Source organism: Pteropus medius, unplaced genomic scaffold (assembly GCF_902729225.1).
Source record: "Pteropus medius unplaced genomic scaffold, Ma_sr-lr_union100, whole genome shotgun sequence".
In the NCBI taxonomy this organism is placed as follows: Eukaryota; Metazoa; Chordata; class Mammalia; order Chiroptera; family Pteropodidae; genus Pteropus; species Pteropus medius.
In genome coordinates, this window is record NW_024355523.1 from 3,409,739 (window position 1) to 3,428,299 (window position 18,561).

The window sequence follows — 18,561 nt, forward strand, 5'->3', positions numbered from 1 at the left end:
TGTCCCTTTATGTCCTGGCTCCTTGCCATCTCGCCAGTATCAGTGCTTGGATCTCCTTTGTTCTCACCTTGGGTTACATTCTAAAATCTTTGTCATCACTTCCTATATGACAACTTGATGAATTTGCTCTAGGTTGTCCCTTCCTGGAATGTTCTCCCTTATCTTCTGCTTATTTAAATACCATTCATCCTTCAAGGCTAAGTTCTCACATCATCTTCCTTGGTACATGGTCCTTGACCTTCCTCCTGTTCCCATCTACCTCAAGTAGTTTAAATTCCTTCACAATACTTTGTGCATACCTCTATTCTAACATGTTACCCCATATTGTAGTTGTCTTGCTATCTAAGCTTTTCTGAGGATGAGAATTATGTCTTGCCTATTATCGTAATACAACCCTATCACAGCAAGGCCTCAGTAACTCCTAGATCTGCCCCCACCATTTGCTTCTTTTTCTAGCATTTACCTGGTTTTTCAACCTTTGTCTCCCACTTAGATTCTCCCTCTCAGCTTAGCTTTCTTGGATCAACAACCTAATTGGATGGTCTGCCCCAGTGTGATAGAGATCGGCCTAAGGTGGCAGCCTATGAAATCCTCTATGCAGCTCCATGCTTACAGAGGGTAGTGTTATCCAGTCCCAGGTTCCTAGATGAATAGCCCAAACCCAGTGACCCCACCTGTCAGGTGTGGGAGACAAAGGAGAGAGAAGGAGAGGCTGGGGAACTTGGACGGTTATTATCTAATCTTCTAATAGTAACATTTAAAAATATAACTCTTTATTAAGATAGTAGGTACTCTGCTAACAAGCATCACTGCACAGCTAACAGGATAGAAAACCAATGAGTGAATTAGAATAGCTATAGGAAAAGAATAGCAAGGTATGGTTTAAGAGAAAAAATGAACATTGTTCTCATCCTGTATTCCTGTATTGTCTATTGTGATGCAACTGGAAGAATGAGAATGTCTGAAGTCAGACTGAACTGTCATCTATTATTCAGCTTTGCTAGATTGTTGCTGAAATGCACATGAAGCTAAGTATCTAATTAAAATGTCAGACTATTTACTGCCTACTCTTAGCTTTGAAAGACAATGAATGCTTTTATAGCAATGTGTAAACTAGCTAACCGGAAAATGTAATGGAATAAATTATAAGAACACACTCACTGCATACTTCCAAGTCAATTCGAGGCTCAATAGTTTTATAGCAAATATGTTAAAATAAAGCATGTAAATTAAAAATCCTAGCATTTGTCATTGTTAGAAAAATAAACATGAGAGATTTTCTAGACTTTGTCTCTTAACAATAATACATAATTAAGCATATTTCAGGTTTGTCAGGAATTCAAAAAGAATTTATTAAAGGAATTCAATATAGCACTCACACCTAGATTATAGTCCTTCTGGATTATAGCTCTGAAGGCTTCTGGAAAATGTTTGAATACTTGCCAGCATCCTGCATCATAAAAAAGGGTGGGCATAATTATTTTCACTTCCAAATCAAAAGATCCTGAGATATTAGAAATTCCTTTAGATTTTAGGTTGAGACTTACCAGAACTCCTTTTTCTGTCATCTAGGCCTAAGAATTATGCTTGTTCCATAGCAGAAAGAACCTATGGTCTTTGGAGTCAGAAAGATGAGAACTTGAATGTTAGCCAATAGGACTACTGTGATAACTGTACAAAATGTGAACTGCTCGGCTCCACAGGGTGCTGGCTCCTAGGCTATGATGTAATATGCCCCCTGGAGCTGGGCAATGTGCTAGCCTTGGTTTGCCTTCAATTGCCTGGTACTGGAAAGGCAGAAAACATTTAGTGATCAAGACGTGAGGCTACAATAATTGCAGAGAGGCTGGCAATAAGAATTTGGAGTCAGCTAACCAAATAAGTGGTTTTGCCTACTCTAAGATTTCTTGTTATATGAGATAGTTAAGTTTTACTTCACAAGTCAGTTAGGTAATCTAGCTGCATCTGAATATATTCTAACCATTTCAGTATTTCTCTCTTAACAAAAGACTATATAATTATAATCCTTAAGAAATCTGATAAGCTCTGCTCTTCACTTCGCTTATTTGGCTGACAGGCTCACTTTATCAGTAATAACACATATGTTACTGTTATTTCCCAGAGAAAGGTCATGTGGGACATCTCCTAAGAAATCTCATCAGGTTATACTCAGGCATCTCTAGGGGTATCTCCGAGATGCTCACAGTCCAACTTATCACCTCTACTACTCCAGGCCCCTGGCTGACGTCTGCTACCCATTTGGCCACAGAGGGCGCTTCCTCATTGCTACAGTTTGCCTACCATGCGAATGGTCACATACATTCTAAGAAAATATCTTCTAATGTTCCCAAATTTGCCACGTCTGAGGGCACTAGAGCACCAGTTTGTTCTATATAGAAATGGAAAGGATAACAATAATTACAAGTTACTGAGCACTTACTATGCCCCAGGCCTAAATGATTTACACAGACTATCTCGTTTACTTCCTATAATGACCCTATTAATATGTTACCTGATTTTACAAACAGGTTAAGTAACTTGTCCAAAATTGCAAAACTAGTGGTGGGATCCAAAGTCAAATTTAAACGTGACCCCACCACGTCTAGCCTCCTTGCCCCACTGCACTGTTACCTAGGACACTAAGGAGAAAAGAATGCTAAATTGGGAGTTCCCACGGAGGCTCCACCATAAAATAGATATCAAATTCCATAATGATTTGTCATGATTAGGTGCAAGCTTTGAAAGAAAGTCACATCGAGGATATAAAAGGATCAAGGTAGTGGAGAGTCAGAGAGGATTTGTGAAAATATTTGAAAGAGCAACTGGGGACTGTGAGAACCACCCATTCCCCAAAGCTGAGAGGCAAAAATGCAACTCTACTTCCTTCGCCTCTATTCTGCAGAGAGGACGTTAGTGGGATCACTCGAAAAGCTTGACAGGTATCTTCTGAAGTCTGGAAGGAACAGTGGACTAAAGTCTGATACCTGCCTAAGAAATCTAATGGCCTCTCTTCCATTACAATGGGACCAGCTGGGTGCTCCAATGGTCAGCGCAAAGTAGAGACATCTGTGTTGGGACTGCCCTGCTCTCTTCAGTTTTATGAGTCAAAACATTAATGAATGTTTTCCATGGACCAAATGTGGGCCCAGTAGGGGAGAGAGCCAGACTGGGGCCTGCCAGAAAACTAGAGCTGAGAGGCAAGTGACAATTTAGAAAGAGAGTTCATCACACATGACAGTCAGCATGCCCAGCAGGGAAGCCTCCGAAATGCCATGAATACAGCCACAGGACAGTCAGCTTTCTACAGCTGTCAGACTCAGAGAGTTTGAAGTTACCTTAAGACCTATTCAGTGAAACTCTCTGTCCTCCTTTCCCCTTTTCCACTCAATGTTCCAATTCCATCTGGAGGAGTCATTAGGTAAGAGTATTTAGTAAAGGAGGGAGGAAAAAAGATCAAGAAGGCAACCACACCCTTTTCTAGGGAAGGTAGGGGCCCACCTACTATAGGCCCTAACTAGAGAGCAGGAAGTCTGTATCTTGGAATGAAGAATTTTCTAATATACTGAACATCTTAAACCATGGAATCAGGACAACTTAGAGTTACCTACATGTGTTATCTAATACTAATCAGGAAAGCTATGAGCCTGCCCAAGTTTCATCCAGGGGCATGGGGAAGACGTCCTCCATTGTATGAATTTTAAGAAACTAAGGGAGACTAAATAAATTTCATCCAGCAGTGCTGTCAACATGACAATACACAAATAACACACTGGTGTCTACATCTCCCTCAGCAATCCTACAAGAAAAAAAAAAAAAAAACAGCTTCGACTTTTACTAGGTCCTTATTCCTTCATGAAGCTTAAAGAAAATCTGTGGCAACCAAGTGGGAAAACAGACACTCTACGGTACCTTTACCTGTAACTCAGGTACCTACTAATTCTCCTTCCTGATATAGCCCTAAACTCAAAAACCTCAGGCAAATTAATGCACACAGATTGATGCTTCATGGGTCTCTCATCCACTCAGCAAACACACAGTCATGTTTTAGCTGCACTGATGTCTCAGGGTAATGTCCCTGCTACATGAGCAAGGGGTTAACCCAGTTGTTCGCAACATGGGCAGGACCACCCCCTAGGGGTGAGTCTAGAAATCTATGAGGACATTTAAATTATTCTAACAGTGTAATTGTGCCCAAGAATTAAGGCACTGAAAACGTGATCTTTTGTTCTTTTATGTTAGGGCATTCTATCAATCTTTAAAATTTCATGTGTAAGTAGGTTTTATTATCTATGGATTTCATCCAAGATGGCATTAAAAATATTATGAAAATGAGAACTGAGTCTGATATAATTAATAACTAGATTCACACTACTTTATATTGTTCACTCAATCTCATTCTCTGATTTGTATACACATTTCCAAATTATTTACTTTGAAAAATTTCACACATTCGGGATTTGCAAGACTATTATTACATTAAATACCTGTTTGCTGTTCCCCTAGATTCACTAGTTTCAACATTTTGCATCATTTGCTTTCTCTGCATATATACACATATTTTTTTTCCCTCAACAATTTTAGAGCTACATGCAGCCTTTGATACTTCATCCCTAAACAGTTCACCATGTATCTCTCCTACAAAATTTGATGCATAAAAAGCATTCTCCTACATAATTTGATGATTACACTCAGGAAATTTAACAGATTAAAAAAAAAAAAACTAGAATCTAAGATAGTCTCTTTTCAGATTTTTGCCATTTGTTCCAATCAAATTTTACCAACTGTTCCTTTATAGTTGTTTGCTTTTTCTTATACAAGAATTAATCAGGAAACATGCAATAGTTGTCACATTTCTCTAGTCTCTTCCAATATAATCAGGTCATCAGCCCCTCTGTATCTTTCGTGTTATTGTATTAATATATATCTAGCTCCTTTTGGGCCCAGGCACAATTTAAGTCCAACTGCCAGATTAGCAAGAAGCTGGATGAGCAGAATCTCATCACTGCTATGTAATATCTTTTCAAAGAATATACCTTACTAGAGGCAGGTCTTTGAACTCAAAAGCCCCCTGAGAAAAATAGTTTTTGTCTTCTGAAAGAATATGTTACCATGGACATTCAAATTCCTTGATTGCTGATTTGCTGATTATGCCCATTTGGTTCTTATTTAGAGTACTTAAAGATGAATCTTAACAGACCATAAATAGCTTGAAATACTTAAGGTCTAAACACTGAGTTTATTTCCTCTTGCTAGAAAAGTAAGCTCCTCTGAGTATTATGAACACCTTGTATAGTTGTACAGAGATTCTTAAAATTATGCTAGCTAATAATTTAATACATCCAGTGCTAGAAAATGAATTGGGAAATAATTTAAATCCTACTGATCTTCCCCATGGGAATGGGACAGATTCCTAACTAGATAACATGAAATCTGACACAAAATATTTAATATCTCAGAGAAAGACCACAGAGCCCAGCAATTGTAACAAAACAAGAAACCATCTCAACAATACCTCCTCTCTCCACTCTTCCCCACAATTTCCTCGGACTACAAAAAAAAGTAGAGATTATATGAAATATCCAGGCCTCAAACTACAGAGCCAACTAGAAAACAAACTGGTCCAAGTTAAAGTGTAAAGAAAGTCAAGTGATATCATTTTTGATAAATGTTCAGCACAGACCTCCAAGGAAAAGCAAGATGAAAAGAAAATATCCTGTTAACTGCATATACGCAAAAATTGTGTCAAAGAATGTATAAATAAATTGGAACAAAGCATGTAGACAACAAAAAACATGATTAGAAGAAAAATCACACAAAAGAAATAAATTTTTATAAATTGTTTCTTAAGGAGTTTGAGGAAAGTCTAAATAATAAGCAAAAGCTCAAAAACAAGATGATTTTTAAAAAATAAGGGAGATCACTGAGCAAAAATAATATGGAACAAATATCACTACGTAATCAATTAATAAATTAGAAATAGCAAGAAAGAATAGGCAAGGCTAAAAAAAAAAAAACCAAGTTGACTTTATGCCTATTTACTCGACGCCAAATATGAATTTAGATCAACTCAAAGGAATGCAGAGTACTAGAAAAAGCAACTTTAAAACTATTACATTTCAACTCATATGTGAAATTTTATAACTACAGATAGACCATAACATTTTTTAAAGATACTAACAAGATAATGAAATGTCAATATTAAAATCAATTATGTAGAGTTATGAGTTACTCTAGAGTATGCAGCATACCGATTCTAGGTATTCAACATTTCATGACAAAATGTCAAGGTTCAACTTCAAAAAAGTAACATCTTTGAAAAAGAGTTACTACAAAAATATCTTCCATATAAAAAAAAAGTAGAACTCTTACACCATGGCCATATTTATAAGTATATAGTTTTCTCTTGACACCAAGTATAAAAACAAAGAGAAATGAAAGACAACAGAATGTGCTTCTGACATTTAGAGTACTCTACCACTTAAGATTTTGTAATAATACAATGCAAAAATGATGATTTGGCTAAAATTTTTAATTTTTATACAAACCCCAAACAACTGTAAATTCTTTCTTGGAACAATTACTCAAAGTATCAAAATTCAAAGACACCATTTAAAAATCTAGAAATAAAAACAAATCATGAACATGTTATAATTCATTTAACTCTTTATTACCTTTGGGACAATCTTTTTCCTTCAATAAAAGAATATACACAGTGATATATATGCTACTGGTAGAAAATGAAGAGTTCTATAAAATGCTATAAGAAGAAATCTCAATTATTACTGAATATGCCAATTCTTAATTTAAAAAATGTCAAAGTTAATCAATAGACTTAACCTTGAAGCTGACCTACTTCCCTCTGAACCAGCAATATGCTATACACTTCCTAGATAATGCTTCAGAAAAGTCTTTGTATATATTCACTGAATAGTTCAGAACATCAAGATGGAGGTACAGAACAGGAACGTGAACAGGTCACCCAATATATCCGGTTCTTATTCCCAGGTTACGACAATCAAGGCGATAGGAGCAGGTGGGGAAAGAAATGACACAACCGAATGAGGCACAGTCGTCTGGGACCCACGCAAGACTTCTTTTCCCTATGACCCGAGGGTCAGTTGGTTTAATTAGATACAATAGAAATAAAACTGAAAGGATTCTGAAGAAGAAATAAAAATGAAAGATATGACTCAACATTTTTTACTTTTGGTAAAGTCAAATGGTTTCCACCACTGAGCAAACTGCAGTGCTTTCTTCCTCTGATCCTCAAAGCTTTCCCGGATTCCCTTCCTCCAAAGTCTTGGTTCTATATCCAGCATCCCACCAATGATTTCCTTTTCAAGAATGAGAAAAATACAAACATATGTATGTCTGAATACTGAAAATAGGAATGAAACTATTTATTTATTTATCTTTCTGTACATGGACACTCACAAGCATAAATTTGATTAATTTTGTAGCTAACAGCTGAGGAAGAGAATCGTGAAGAAAATAATAACAGAATAATAAGCAGATAAGATCCATTCCTTTTAGGGGTTGGGAACGTGACTTAAAATGAAGGTGATTTATAGTTTTTAATTCTTGGTTTACTTAGATTAGTATCAAAATATGTTTTTGATTCCTTAAAAAAGATCTCCAACTAATAGAAGAAATTGGTTTATAAATACACTGCGTAGCCGAGAGAACATTAGCCTGCGATTCAACTGCAGCTGAACAACAAAGTTAATAATTGCTACATGTTGATTAACTTTTTCTTCAAACTGTTTTACCAGAACAGCTAATAAGGACCAAATTAATTGAATTTCACTTTCTCTTCTTCCCCTTTGCTGCCTCTGGTAGATGTGCTAACAAGCAACAAAATAAACAAATTGTTTGACAAGCAGACACAGCCAAGATTACAGGGTTTGCATAGTCAGATGTGACATCCGGATGTTATAAATATTCTGGGATAATTTTATTAATAGTTTCTATGTTGTTCCTCTAAAAATTGGTTAGAACAGTATTCACCAACTTCACTGTATATTGTGACGAAAGTCTTGACTTACCTTCAAAAAAAAAAATGTTATGAGTTGCTAAACTCTGGAATTTTATTAAATTTGTAAGCATACCTTTCCAAAGTAACGAGGAAATTTGTGTTGATCTTCAATGACATGGGCAAACCCTCCCTGGAGGCCAAAATCCACAGAGAAGTAAGGCAAGCCTTTGGGTACCTAAATAAATAGATAAATCACACATGAATACAGCATGAAATCAGAAAGTCATGCTTAATCCTTCTTCTTGCTCTCTGACATGACAGTACTTAAGCAACTCTCAAGACAAAAGTATACAATAAATTTCCAATTCTAAAAGATACCAAAGCAATGACCTTTCTTAAGTAAAATATTTCACTTGGTAGCCTTTCAACCAGATAGCTCTAACATCCAGCAATTATAATTAAAAACGATTATTTTTGATTTGGGGAAAACAGGAAAGTAAGGGTATTTTTAAAAATATTTAACAGCAGAATAATTTTTCCTTAGACTACACAAACAGAGAATGAGGATACACTTTCTTATATTTTCCTCACAATGTAGAATAGGAAGAGGGGCCTAGTCATATTTAGAGCTTTGTTTATAATATCCCTGAGGCTTTACTACTATTTATCAAAGATAAATTAAACCTGAAAAATAATAACTTTTTTGTTAACTGGTGATGATACGAGTATAGCAATACTTAGTTTACCAACCACATTTCAAAATATCTCTAGAATAACTACAGTTGAACCCTGAACAATGCAGGAGTTTAGGGGTACTGAACTCTGAGCAATCGAAAATCCATGTATAACTTTTGATGCCAGAAGTACTTAACTACTCCGTATCTGTGAGGGAGTGGTTCTAGAACCCTCTGTGGATACTAAAATAGCATGGATCAATACATACAGTTGGCCCTCTGCATCCACGGACTCCCAACCGCAGATCAAAAACAATACAGGCATTTATTGAAAAAATATCCACAGTATAAGCGGACCCATGCAGTTCAAATCCATGTTGTTCAGGGGTCAACTATATCTTTCCCTCCTTCCCTCTTTCTATACACACACACACACACACGCGCACACACACACACACACACACAGTATTTTAAACTCTATCTTGATTAGAAAAGGTCGCAATTTATTGCTTTATCAATTAAGTAAACTTTGTGTCCTTGCAAGTTTCCCCCTCAAATTCTAATTGTCACTAGAAATCATTCAAGTGAGTCCATTTGTAGTACTATCTTTCTTATCCCCTCATACAGTCAGCATTTACTCATTTTGGCCCCGAATCACATATTTCTACTCAACTTGAAGTATTTTGTATTATGTCCTCAAGAAGGCACAACTTAGAAGTAGACAGTACGGTATAGTGGAAAGAAAGTGGTCATCTTGAAATAATATAAAGCAATTAAAATTAGGGCTAATAAAGAGTTGTTCATGTTACAAGAAAAGCATAAGTAAAACAAATCAGTTTACAAAATAGTATAAAACAAAATGCAGAGAAATGGGCTAACATTTTATGACTTTGTATTTTTTTTTTATATTTTCATGTTTTAAATACAAACATGTATGACCTAGACGATTAAGAAAAAAAAAAGAAACAAACAATGCTCTCAATCCAGCCTGATTCTTATAACTATGTAACCACAGGCAAGTTATTTAACATCTCTAAATCTCATGAGAATTATGAAGAGTTCAGAGGTTTGCAATGAGGATAGAATCGGAAAATGTGCATAAAGTGCATGGCCCAATGCTTGGCACAGACAAGATTATTTGAACATTACTGTCTCCCAAACAATAGTGCTTTTTGTAAAACCAGTGGTAAAAGAAAAAAGGATGGAAGTTTCCATTAGAATATTTTTGCTATGTGAAGTAGATCATGTGGGAAATGTGACTCTGAAGGGATAAAAGAATGTTATAGAACTATATCAACTAAAGGACAGTACTTCAAAGGAGAGAGAACTTGAGGAAGCAATTTGTGATGACAGTGTCCATGCCTTTCATTTGTATTAACTGTGTCTGGCAGAATAATAGCCCCTTAAATATGTTGATAATCTAATCCATTATTGGCCATGAATACCTTACCTTATATGGCAAAAAAGACTTTGCAAATGCAATTAAGTTATGAATCTTGAAGTCAGGAGATTATCCTGAGTTATCCAGGTGGGCCCAATGTAACCACAATGGTACTTTAGGAGAGGAACAAAACTAAGAGTCAGGGAAAGACTGGAAGACCCTACATTGTTGGCTTTAAAGATGAAGGAAGAGACCATAAGCCATGGAATGCAGGTAGCTTCTAGAAGCTGGAAAAGGGAAGGAAACAGATTCTTTCTAGAGCCTCCAGAAAGAATGAAGGTCTGCTTAACACCTTGATATCAGCCCAGTGACCTCTATTTTACACTTGTGATCTCCAGAACTAATAAATCTGTGTTGTTTTAAACCAATAAGTTTGTGGTAAGTTGTTAAAACCGCGTTAGAAAACTAATATACACACCAAATCTCAACGACCTACTGCCTAAGTGCAAAGATGGCACAATGAACACTTTACTACTTTTACACAAAGAACAACTGTTGTCACAAGCTTTTCCTGTTCTCTGCATGCAGGCTGCAAAAGGTATAAGCTACTGTCTTGCTAGAAGAGTTGTCAGTGGGTAGGCATTGCAAAGCCTCTACTACCAAAATATATGCACATTTAGCATTTTCCTTTTCTTGCCTTGACCAGCCAGAGGGAAGAAAGTTGAAACTTTGGTACCACTCTTGAAAGGTACTAATAGAATTATATTTTCTGCAATTACCAGAATTGTAAAAAAAAAAATGTTACTGATGGTAGAAAAACAGTAATATTTGAATTTTCTCCTCTTAAAATTCCAGATGTTACTCCTGACATTCTATAATTGTCCGTGAGTTTAAAGGTCTCTGGGTAAATCCAAATTTTCCCTGAGACTGCCTTTCTTTAGTTTAAAAAAAAAACCAGTCCCTAAATGTTTTAGATGTTTTTCAACTATTGTTATCACAAAATTAAACTTAAAAACCACAATATTTAAAAGTTCAGAAAGAATTCATCCGAAATCTCAATAAAATAGCCTTGTAAAAAATGACTTTTCTTGACAAGTTATTTAATATCATGTAACTTCTTTGTAATGAACATTCAGATGTTTCCCTTATATATTTTCATAAACTTCACACTACACTGCAAAGATATCAAAAGACCCAGAGAAAATCAACAAATGGGCATAAAAAGAAAAGGTTATACTTACACATCAAGGGAAAACATAAACCAACAAAGAATCAAAATGAATTATAAATCTGTGAATCTCTAATAAAAAATAAGAATCTACTGAGGAGAAGAAAATCACCCTACCTCTCTCTAATAAAGCAGGTCAAATACCTCATGAAACTGCAAAGGACACAGAGCTTTTAAAAGTATAATGGGGTTATTTCAGAATAAAAATTATGTTAAAATAACTAAAGACTGTTCACTTCATGCTCAGAAACATTTTTATCATTTGAAAAGGACACTGGAAAGCTTGTTAACCTAAAAAGTGACCTGCTTTGGAATTATTCTTATACTTGAGTTCCCTTCACAATTCTATGCATATAATTACTGAATCCTAAAGTGTAGAAGGACCTCAAGAGGTCAGCAAGCTCACACCCCATCCATTTGCTGTGACTCTTAGATACAATACTATGTGGTGATTTAGAAAAGGTGATTGGCACTGTATTTGAAATGCTTCAAAGTTGAATATACAACTACCATTCCTACAAGTATCTGTATCTGTTTCTTATTCTCCATACTGGTTAAGTTAAAATATTAGAACCCTCTGGGTACTTAAGTACTTATCCAAGTTTTAAAAAACAAACTTAAAACAGGTAGGAGGAGATAGTTTACCAGTAAAAAAAACTGCATACGCAGTGCGGCAAATGAAGAACAATACATTTCTTTTAAAATTTCTACTTTGAAATATTTTCAACTACCATTAAAATCGTGATCTAAAAGAATATTTAATGCATTGGAAATTATGCGAAGTGAAAAACTCAGACACAAAATAAGTGTACATTACATACCTTTTTCTATAGGCTCATAAGGCAGAAGTATATAGGTTATTTAGAAGGAGTTTTGTTTGGTTTTGTTTGTTAAAATATTTTCTGGCCCCATTCGCCAGCAAGGAAAGAGAAAAAGATCATAGAGAATATTTTACCTTTAAATTAAAATTATCTTCAATAATGCAATGAAATTTGAATCTTTGGACTGGGATATAATAAATGTAATAAGGAATCCTATCAGTCACATATATCAGGAGTCTAGCTTTCCAAAAGAAGAAATGGGAGAAAAATATTCTAGTGACATCTCCGAGAACAGGGGTTAGCAAACTTAAAGAAAAAAAACTTGTCAAAGTTTCCATTTAAATAAAATATTTTGGGCTCTGCAGATCATACAGTCTCTTGTTGCAACTCTTAAGTCTGTCCTTGTTACATGAAAGCTCCCAAAGACAATACATAAATGGGTGCAGCTGTGTTTCAATAAAACTTCACTTTTACAAATAGACAGCAGGCTGGATTTCACACACAGGCTGGAGGTTCCCAACCCCTGCACTAAAGTATAAGCTCTCTAAAATCAAGGATTATCTCTATTTTGTTCCATTATGTATAAAAAGCACCTAGAATAGTGCTTGGTAAAGAGGAGGTACTCAATAAACTTTTATAGACTAAATTACTTTTTTAATAAAAAAACAAAAAAGAATCCACAATTCTATTATATCTCTATTCCATTTAATTTATATTTCTAGAAGAGAGGTCATCACAGAAGTATTCAACTTATGTGTAACTTGTATCTACAAGTTGACCCAAGCAAATCAAGATTAAATTATGAAAAATGGTAAAGAAGCTTTTCCCAAAAATTATGAATGTGTTGTCTAACTCACCTGTTTTAAAGAAATATAACAGGGAACCTTTGCATAAGAAAAAACAAACAAACAAAAAATGAGTTCCAAATTCAAAATAGAGCCTCTAGGAAAGTGTTGCTCTCATTATAATTCCATTAACGAGAAAGCCTCTCCCACCACTTGTCCCTCAGCGACTGGGGAGCCCATGAGAGGATTTCTGGCCAAGTCTGATGGCTGTCACAGCCAATTATATGACAGAGGGCCAGAAGGTCAGGAATAAACATTCAGATAAGCACTAGAACAAATATGCATTTGTTAGATCAAGTAGAATGAAAATATTTTCTTCTTCATTAGTTACTTTTTCATTTGGTCACTCAGCCAAATGGTCTCTTTCTCAAGTAAAATGTAGAAATTAATGAAAATCCTGAACACTAGGGTAATTTTTTCATATTGGAGGGAAAAAAAGATACTTACAGACTTTCTGATATCTTTTGAAGAAAGGTCAATCAATTTCTTATTCATAGACCACTCTTCATCAGATTCCATTATGGCTTTCTAAGAAATAGCCATATATTAGTAAAAAATAATACATGTGCAAATACAAAAAGACAGTTTAAAAGTTAAATAATATAGTAAATTAATTGCAAGGTATATTATACATGGTAAGTCATTATTTTGAATAAATTAGGCTTCAATTTCTGTTATTTAAAATTGGAACTTCTTGATTTTTTTTATAATCCTATCTTTAGCCAAGATAATACTATTTTACTCATCCTTAAATCTGGTATTGAAGTTAACTTCAGCTCACCTTAATATGACAGAAACAATCCTTAATAAGACCAGGCAATTTAATATTGCACATAATGTGTGAACATAAAAGTTCAAAAATTCCTAAGATTCATAGAACTCTACTCAAATACACTTAGCTTTACTGCTCTTCTTAAAAAGATGAAAAGAGCAATTTATATGCTTTCTAGCAACCAAGTACTTAAACTGTATCTGGCCATATAACAAAAAAGTAAAATGCAAGGGGAAAATGATAGAAATGGTATTATAAGACTTTCTAGGCTTATAGTATGACTACTATTTATGGAAAAGAAATGTTTAATAGAAAGGCCAGGGTGATAAGTATAAAATAATCTCATTTTGTACAGTATCATTATTAATGGAGCAAATTAACATTCAAATAAGCACAATTTAAATACAACACATATACTGCTGTTCCCTATTAAAAAGGCATGGGATGTTTGTGTTGACACAATAATGTAGCATTCCCTGTGAAACTGAAGCCAAATACAATAAATGCATCTTTAATGAGCATATAAAAGGTTTAGTGTAGAAAAGTGACATATCATTCTGCTAAGAGATGATAATTCTGTCACTCAACATGAGCAACAGTGGCTGTCCTATGTTGTGTCCTATACTTCAATGCCTATAACCCTGATCACCAAAGAGTCTACTGAGGAAGTACCGCCCCCCAGAAAAAGACCACTGAAGAACAATATAATAATTTTTCTCAACTGATTTTGTTTAATATAAGGTTGACATGGATTTTGAGATTATCTGGTCTATCCTCCTATATTTTAATAGCATAAGTCTTCAAATCAAATAATCAGATTGTTTTTTAAAATTCCTAGAAAGCAGGTTTTCACCTCTTTAACCTTACAAAGTTTCATAATCTTTTTATTTGAAATTTCACATCAATAAACTTTACCAGCCTAAACAGTTTAAACATTGTACATGCAAATCTTCCTACACCTACCTCACAATGTATTACCTCCTTTTCATTGCACATTGTTATTATTTCATATATGGTTCCACATTTATGTATTTAGTCTATAAATTATAGAGTATTCAAGTCAGTATCAAACACATGCTATTTAGTAAAAGCTGCTTGAATATTATAATAACACTTAATTAAGAACTCTAGTCATTTACTATACATCCAAAAATGTATGTCAAGGTTAGATATTAGTTTCTCCTTACAAATAGCATAAAGAGGTATTAAATACTAAACTTACAGCAATAACTTGTCTCAGCAATTGTAATTTGTACTGTCTATATGTAACTATCTATAGCTCTTGTGAATTTTGGTAAGGTTTTTAGAGTTATGACTATAATTTTGACTTGGAAGTACTTCAAGGTAAAACCCTAATTTTTCATGAGAAATTAAAATAGAAATTACAAATTACCACTTGACAGTATATTCACACTTATAAATAAGCATGCTTTTAAAGGTCAAAATCCCAAATATCTTTCTACTTAAATTTATACAGAATTTTTTATGCTTTACTCCATTTCTTTATATAAAATTTAAGTATATTAGAGGGAAAAAAAAGAATGAAGATAACTGTATTCATAAAACATCACCACAGCAAAAAATAAGTATGCACGTAAAGACTATCTATAAATACCTTAAAATAGATGGGAGCCATATCACCCATTTCCTTTGGGAGAGGAATACATTCATAAACCATATGATACGGTTTCTTCATGTTCATATTAGTCTCTAAAAAGATGCAGTCCAATCCTTTATCTTCAAACATCTTGACCAATGATTTTCTAAACATCTGAAGAAAGGAAAATGGTTACATAAATAAAGCATTTAGAGAAGATGCAAAACACAAAAACAATAATAAAGTACAATGAATCCCTCTAAAATAAAAACAAATGGTAAATATCTGAACTCCATAATGTTACTTCACTTTCTAAATCCTCTACATAATTTCACATATTTAAGCAACATTTTTTAAAACTAAAACTCACTCTGCATAGTTTTACGTGTATTAAATGGTTCCAGTAAACCAAAATAAGAAAAGAAAGCGATAAAATCAACTTCAGATTGTAAAATACGCAGAACTGACAGTAAAATCATAGAAAACATCCATAAGCCCAAAATATGCTCTGAGCAGGTAGGTATCCTTCAATTCAGTAGGAGACAAGCAGAATTCACTTCTAATTGTTTCCGTATGCTCACAGCACCTTCTTTTGCTTATTTCCATACATGTCTGCTGACCTTTCACTTGTAACCTATTTTTACATACAATCCGGTCCTATATGAAAATTGAATATACTAAAGTTGGCAAGTAAGAGTGTTTTCTTTTCCCAAAGAGCCCATCATTATTATAAAATCCATATTTTTTATGACTTTTTACTTATTCACTTATCTATTTATTTATTTTACACTACTAAGCCTGAAGAACAGTTGTTTATAGAAGGTGGTTGGGGTCCAGGATGTTCACATGTATTCACAGGATGTCCCTTGTAATACAGGATGAAGCTGGGGATTAGAAGAAAGAGGAGGAGGCTGCAGACCAAGAGCCAAAAGCCACCTCCACCCATATCACCATGTGTGGATCTCCAAGGTATCTGAGAATTACATATTCCAACTTGGCCTTGTAGAATGTGATGCAAGTATATGTGCCTAAGTAGGAGGACGAGATACTTTTTTTTTTAATTTGTCAGCGTGATTTATAACTTAATATTTAATTAAATTTTTAAATTATGATCCTAGGTCACATGTAGAAATAATACAGAGCAATCTCATGTACCTTTAACCCAATTTACCCCAAAACTACACAGAACCAGGAAATTAATACTGATATTCTAGATACTGAACAACTCCAACACCATGAGGATCCTTCCTGTTGTCCTTTTATGGTCACACTCACTCCCACTCCCCCTTTCTTAAATCTTGTCAATCACTAATCTGCTCTCCATTTCTTTAATTTTGTCATTTCAAGAAAGTTATATAAAAAAACAAAACAAAGAAAACAAAAACAAATTCATAGAACCAAAGGGATGGTTACCAGAGGGAGGAGGTTGAGGGATGGATAAAAAAGGAGTAAGGGAATATCGTCAATAAGACTGTGGTAAGTTTATAGTGTCAGATAATTAGTGGGGTGATCACATTATAAGACATAAAAATGTAAAATCACTATATTGTACACCAGAAACAAATATAACCAATCTAAGACTGTATACCAATTACACAAATTAAAAAATAAATGAAAGAAAAAAAAGAATGTAATATAAATGAATGGAATTACATAATCTTCTGGGGCTGGCGTAGTTCACACAGCATAATTCCCTGGAGAGTCAACCAGGTTGCTGTTGAGACATTGCCTAGTTACTACCACATGGAGATAGAAGTTCAGGTTCCTCACTTTGCCTCTGTTGACACCTACTCTGCTGGGTAGGAGATGAACATTCTGGGTTCCCACCAGGCCCTCACTGATAACATTATCGATCACTCATCACTTTTCTGTTTTCCACTTACTTGATAAAATAAGAGCAAGTAGGTATAAAAAAAAAAAAAGGAATTGAGTTATTATTAATTTGAGGTGAATTAGAAAGGTACCTAGTAAGCAACAGATACGGGACACACACACACACACACACGTATGTGTGTATATATACTGAAATCTCTCTACTTTAGACACTCGATTTGTTGTTTAATTCAAAGTCTGCCAAGATGCTAAATTCAAAGTTCCAATAATGTAAGGGACTGCAGACTTTCTACCTCTATAATCTCATTAGAGGTGACAGTTAGATAAACCATTATAGATGATTATAGATGAATATTTCCCCTTTTAAAAATTCCGAACTTAGGTATTACACTTTATAAAATCCCATTAATAGAAAAAGCACACGCACAACTGAAGCTAAATTACAATAAAAATAATAAAATATAAAATATTGGTATAAATGCCTAAATGGTAAAACTGATCATTCAAATTTTATAAGTTGCCATGCCCTCAACCTAATTTCTGCAGATAAAAACCCTTCTCAATAAATTCTGTGTTAACTACACTGTTTCATTTTCCTCTTCTTAGGCAAACAAGAAGACTAAATGTTCCAGCTTCTCTGGGACTTAGGTGGGGCTACATTCAGCTCTGAGTAATAAATGTATATATAAAAAATTAACTTTGCTGGCTTAAGGTATTGTGAGTTAGGTTTTATTTGCAACAGCAGTAAGAATAGTAAGATGGACAATTAACTGACATCAGTGATATGACTGAAGCTGCTGATGAACCAGAAAGTGACAATATTTAACTCTACTGTTCCCTCCATTCAATTGTATGTCCCAGATTTTGTTCTCATTCCTGAAACTAAAATACAAAATCAAATGGGAAAATAAACAAATTTGGTTTTATAACAGTTTTTTAAATTGTCTCTATTTTGTTAATTGTTACTATGTTTGTGAATTTTTATGTATTATGAATATTTTCAATTAATTGTCATTTAATTATCTAGTTCTGTCGTGAGAAGATAATTTTATATACCAAAAAAATAAAAAATTATTACTAAGATGGTACTATATATTTGAAAACCAAACTTTTTTAAAAGATAAAAAAGCAGCAGTAACAACAATAAAAATTTAGATAATCCAAAGATTATCTCACAAAGTTCCTTCCTTCATGTCTGTTCATAATCCTTTCCTGGTTTAACTGTTTTAGATTCTAACCTGGACAACAGTGAAGACAGACTCAAGATGTCATGCATTATACTGAAAACTCAACAGTACTAAATTAGTAGTGATGCAAGAATAGTTCAATATTATAAAATATATAAACATCATACTAATAGCTTCAAGGAAGAAACACACATTTAAGTACTTCTCTATGTATATAAAAGACTTTAATTTAAAAATATGAGTTTAAT

General features: G+C 34.2%; 1 protein-coding gene across 6 annotated transcripts in view; it reads right to left on the minus strand.

Moving 5' to 3' along the window:
* Nucleotides 1-6,514: 6,514 nt before the first annotated feature.
* Nucleotides 6,515-18,561, minus strand: part of CWF19L2 (CWF19 like cell cycle control factor 2) — a 92,439-nt gene continuing 80,392 nt past the window's right edge. For 4 of the 6 annotated variants that reach the window (XM_039858760.1, XM_039858762.1, XM_039858761.1 and 1 more), the window contains exons 15-18: nucleotides 15,312-15,467; nucleotides 13,372-13,452; nucleotides 8,109-8,210; nucleotides 7,191-7,334 (exon numbers count right to left, since the gene is read on the minus strand). In XM_039858760.1, the coding sequence (XP_039714694.1) occupies nucleotides 7,191-7,334; nucleotides 8,109-8,210; nucleotides 13,372-13,452; nucleotides 15,312-15,467 (483 nt within the window). Of the gene's footprint in view, nucleotides 7,335-8,108; nucleotides 8,211-13,371; nucleotides 13,453-14,653; nucleotides 14,734-15,311; nucleotides 15,468-18,561 lie in introns of those variants that run through there. The other 2 variants (XM_039858759.1, XM_039858764.1) reach the window with 2 other exon arrangements.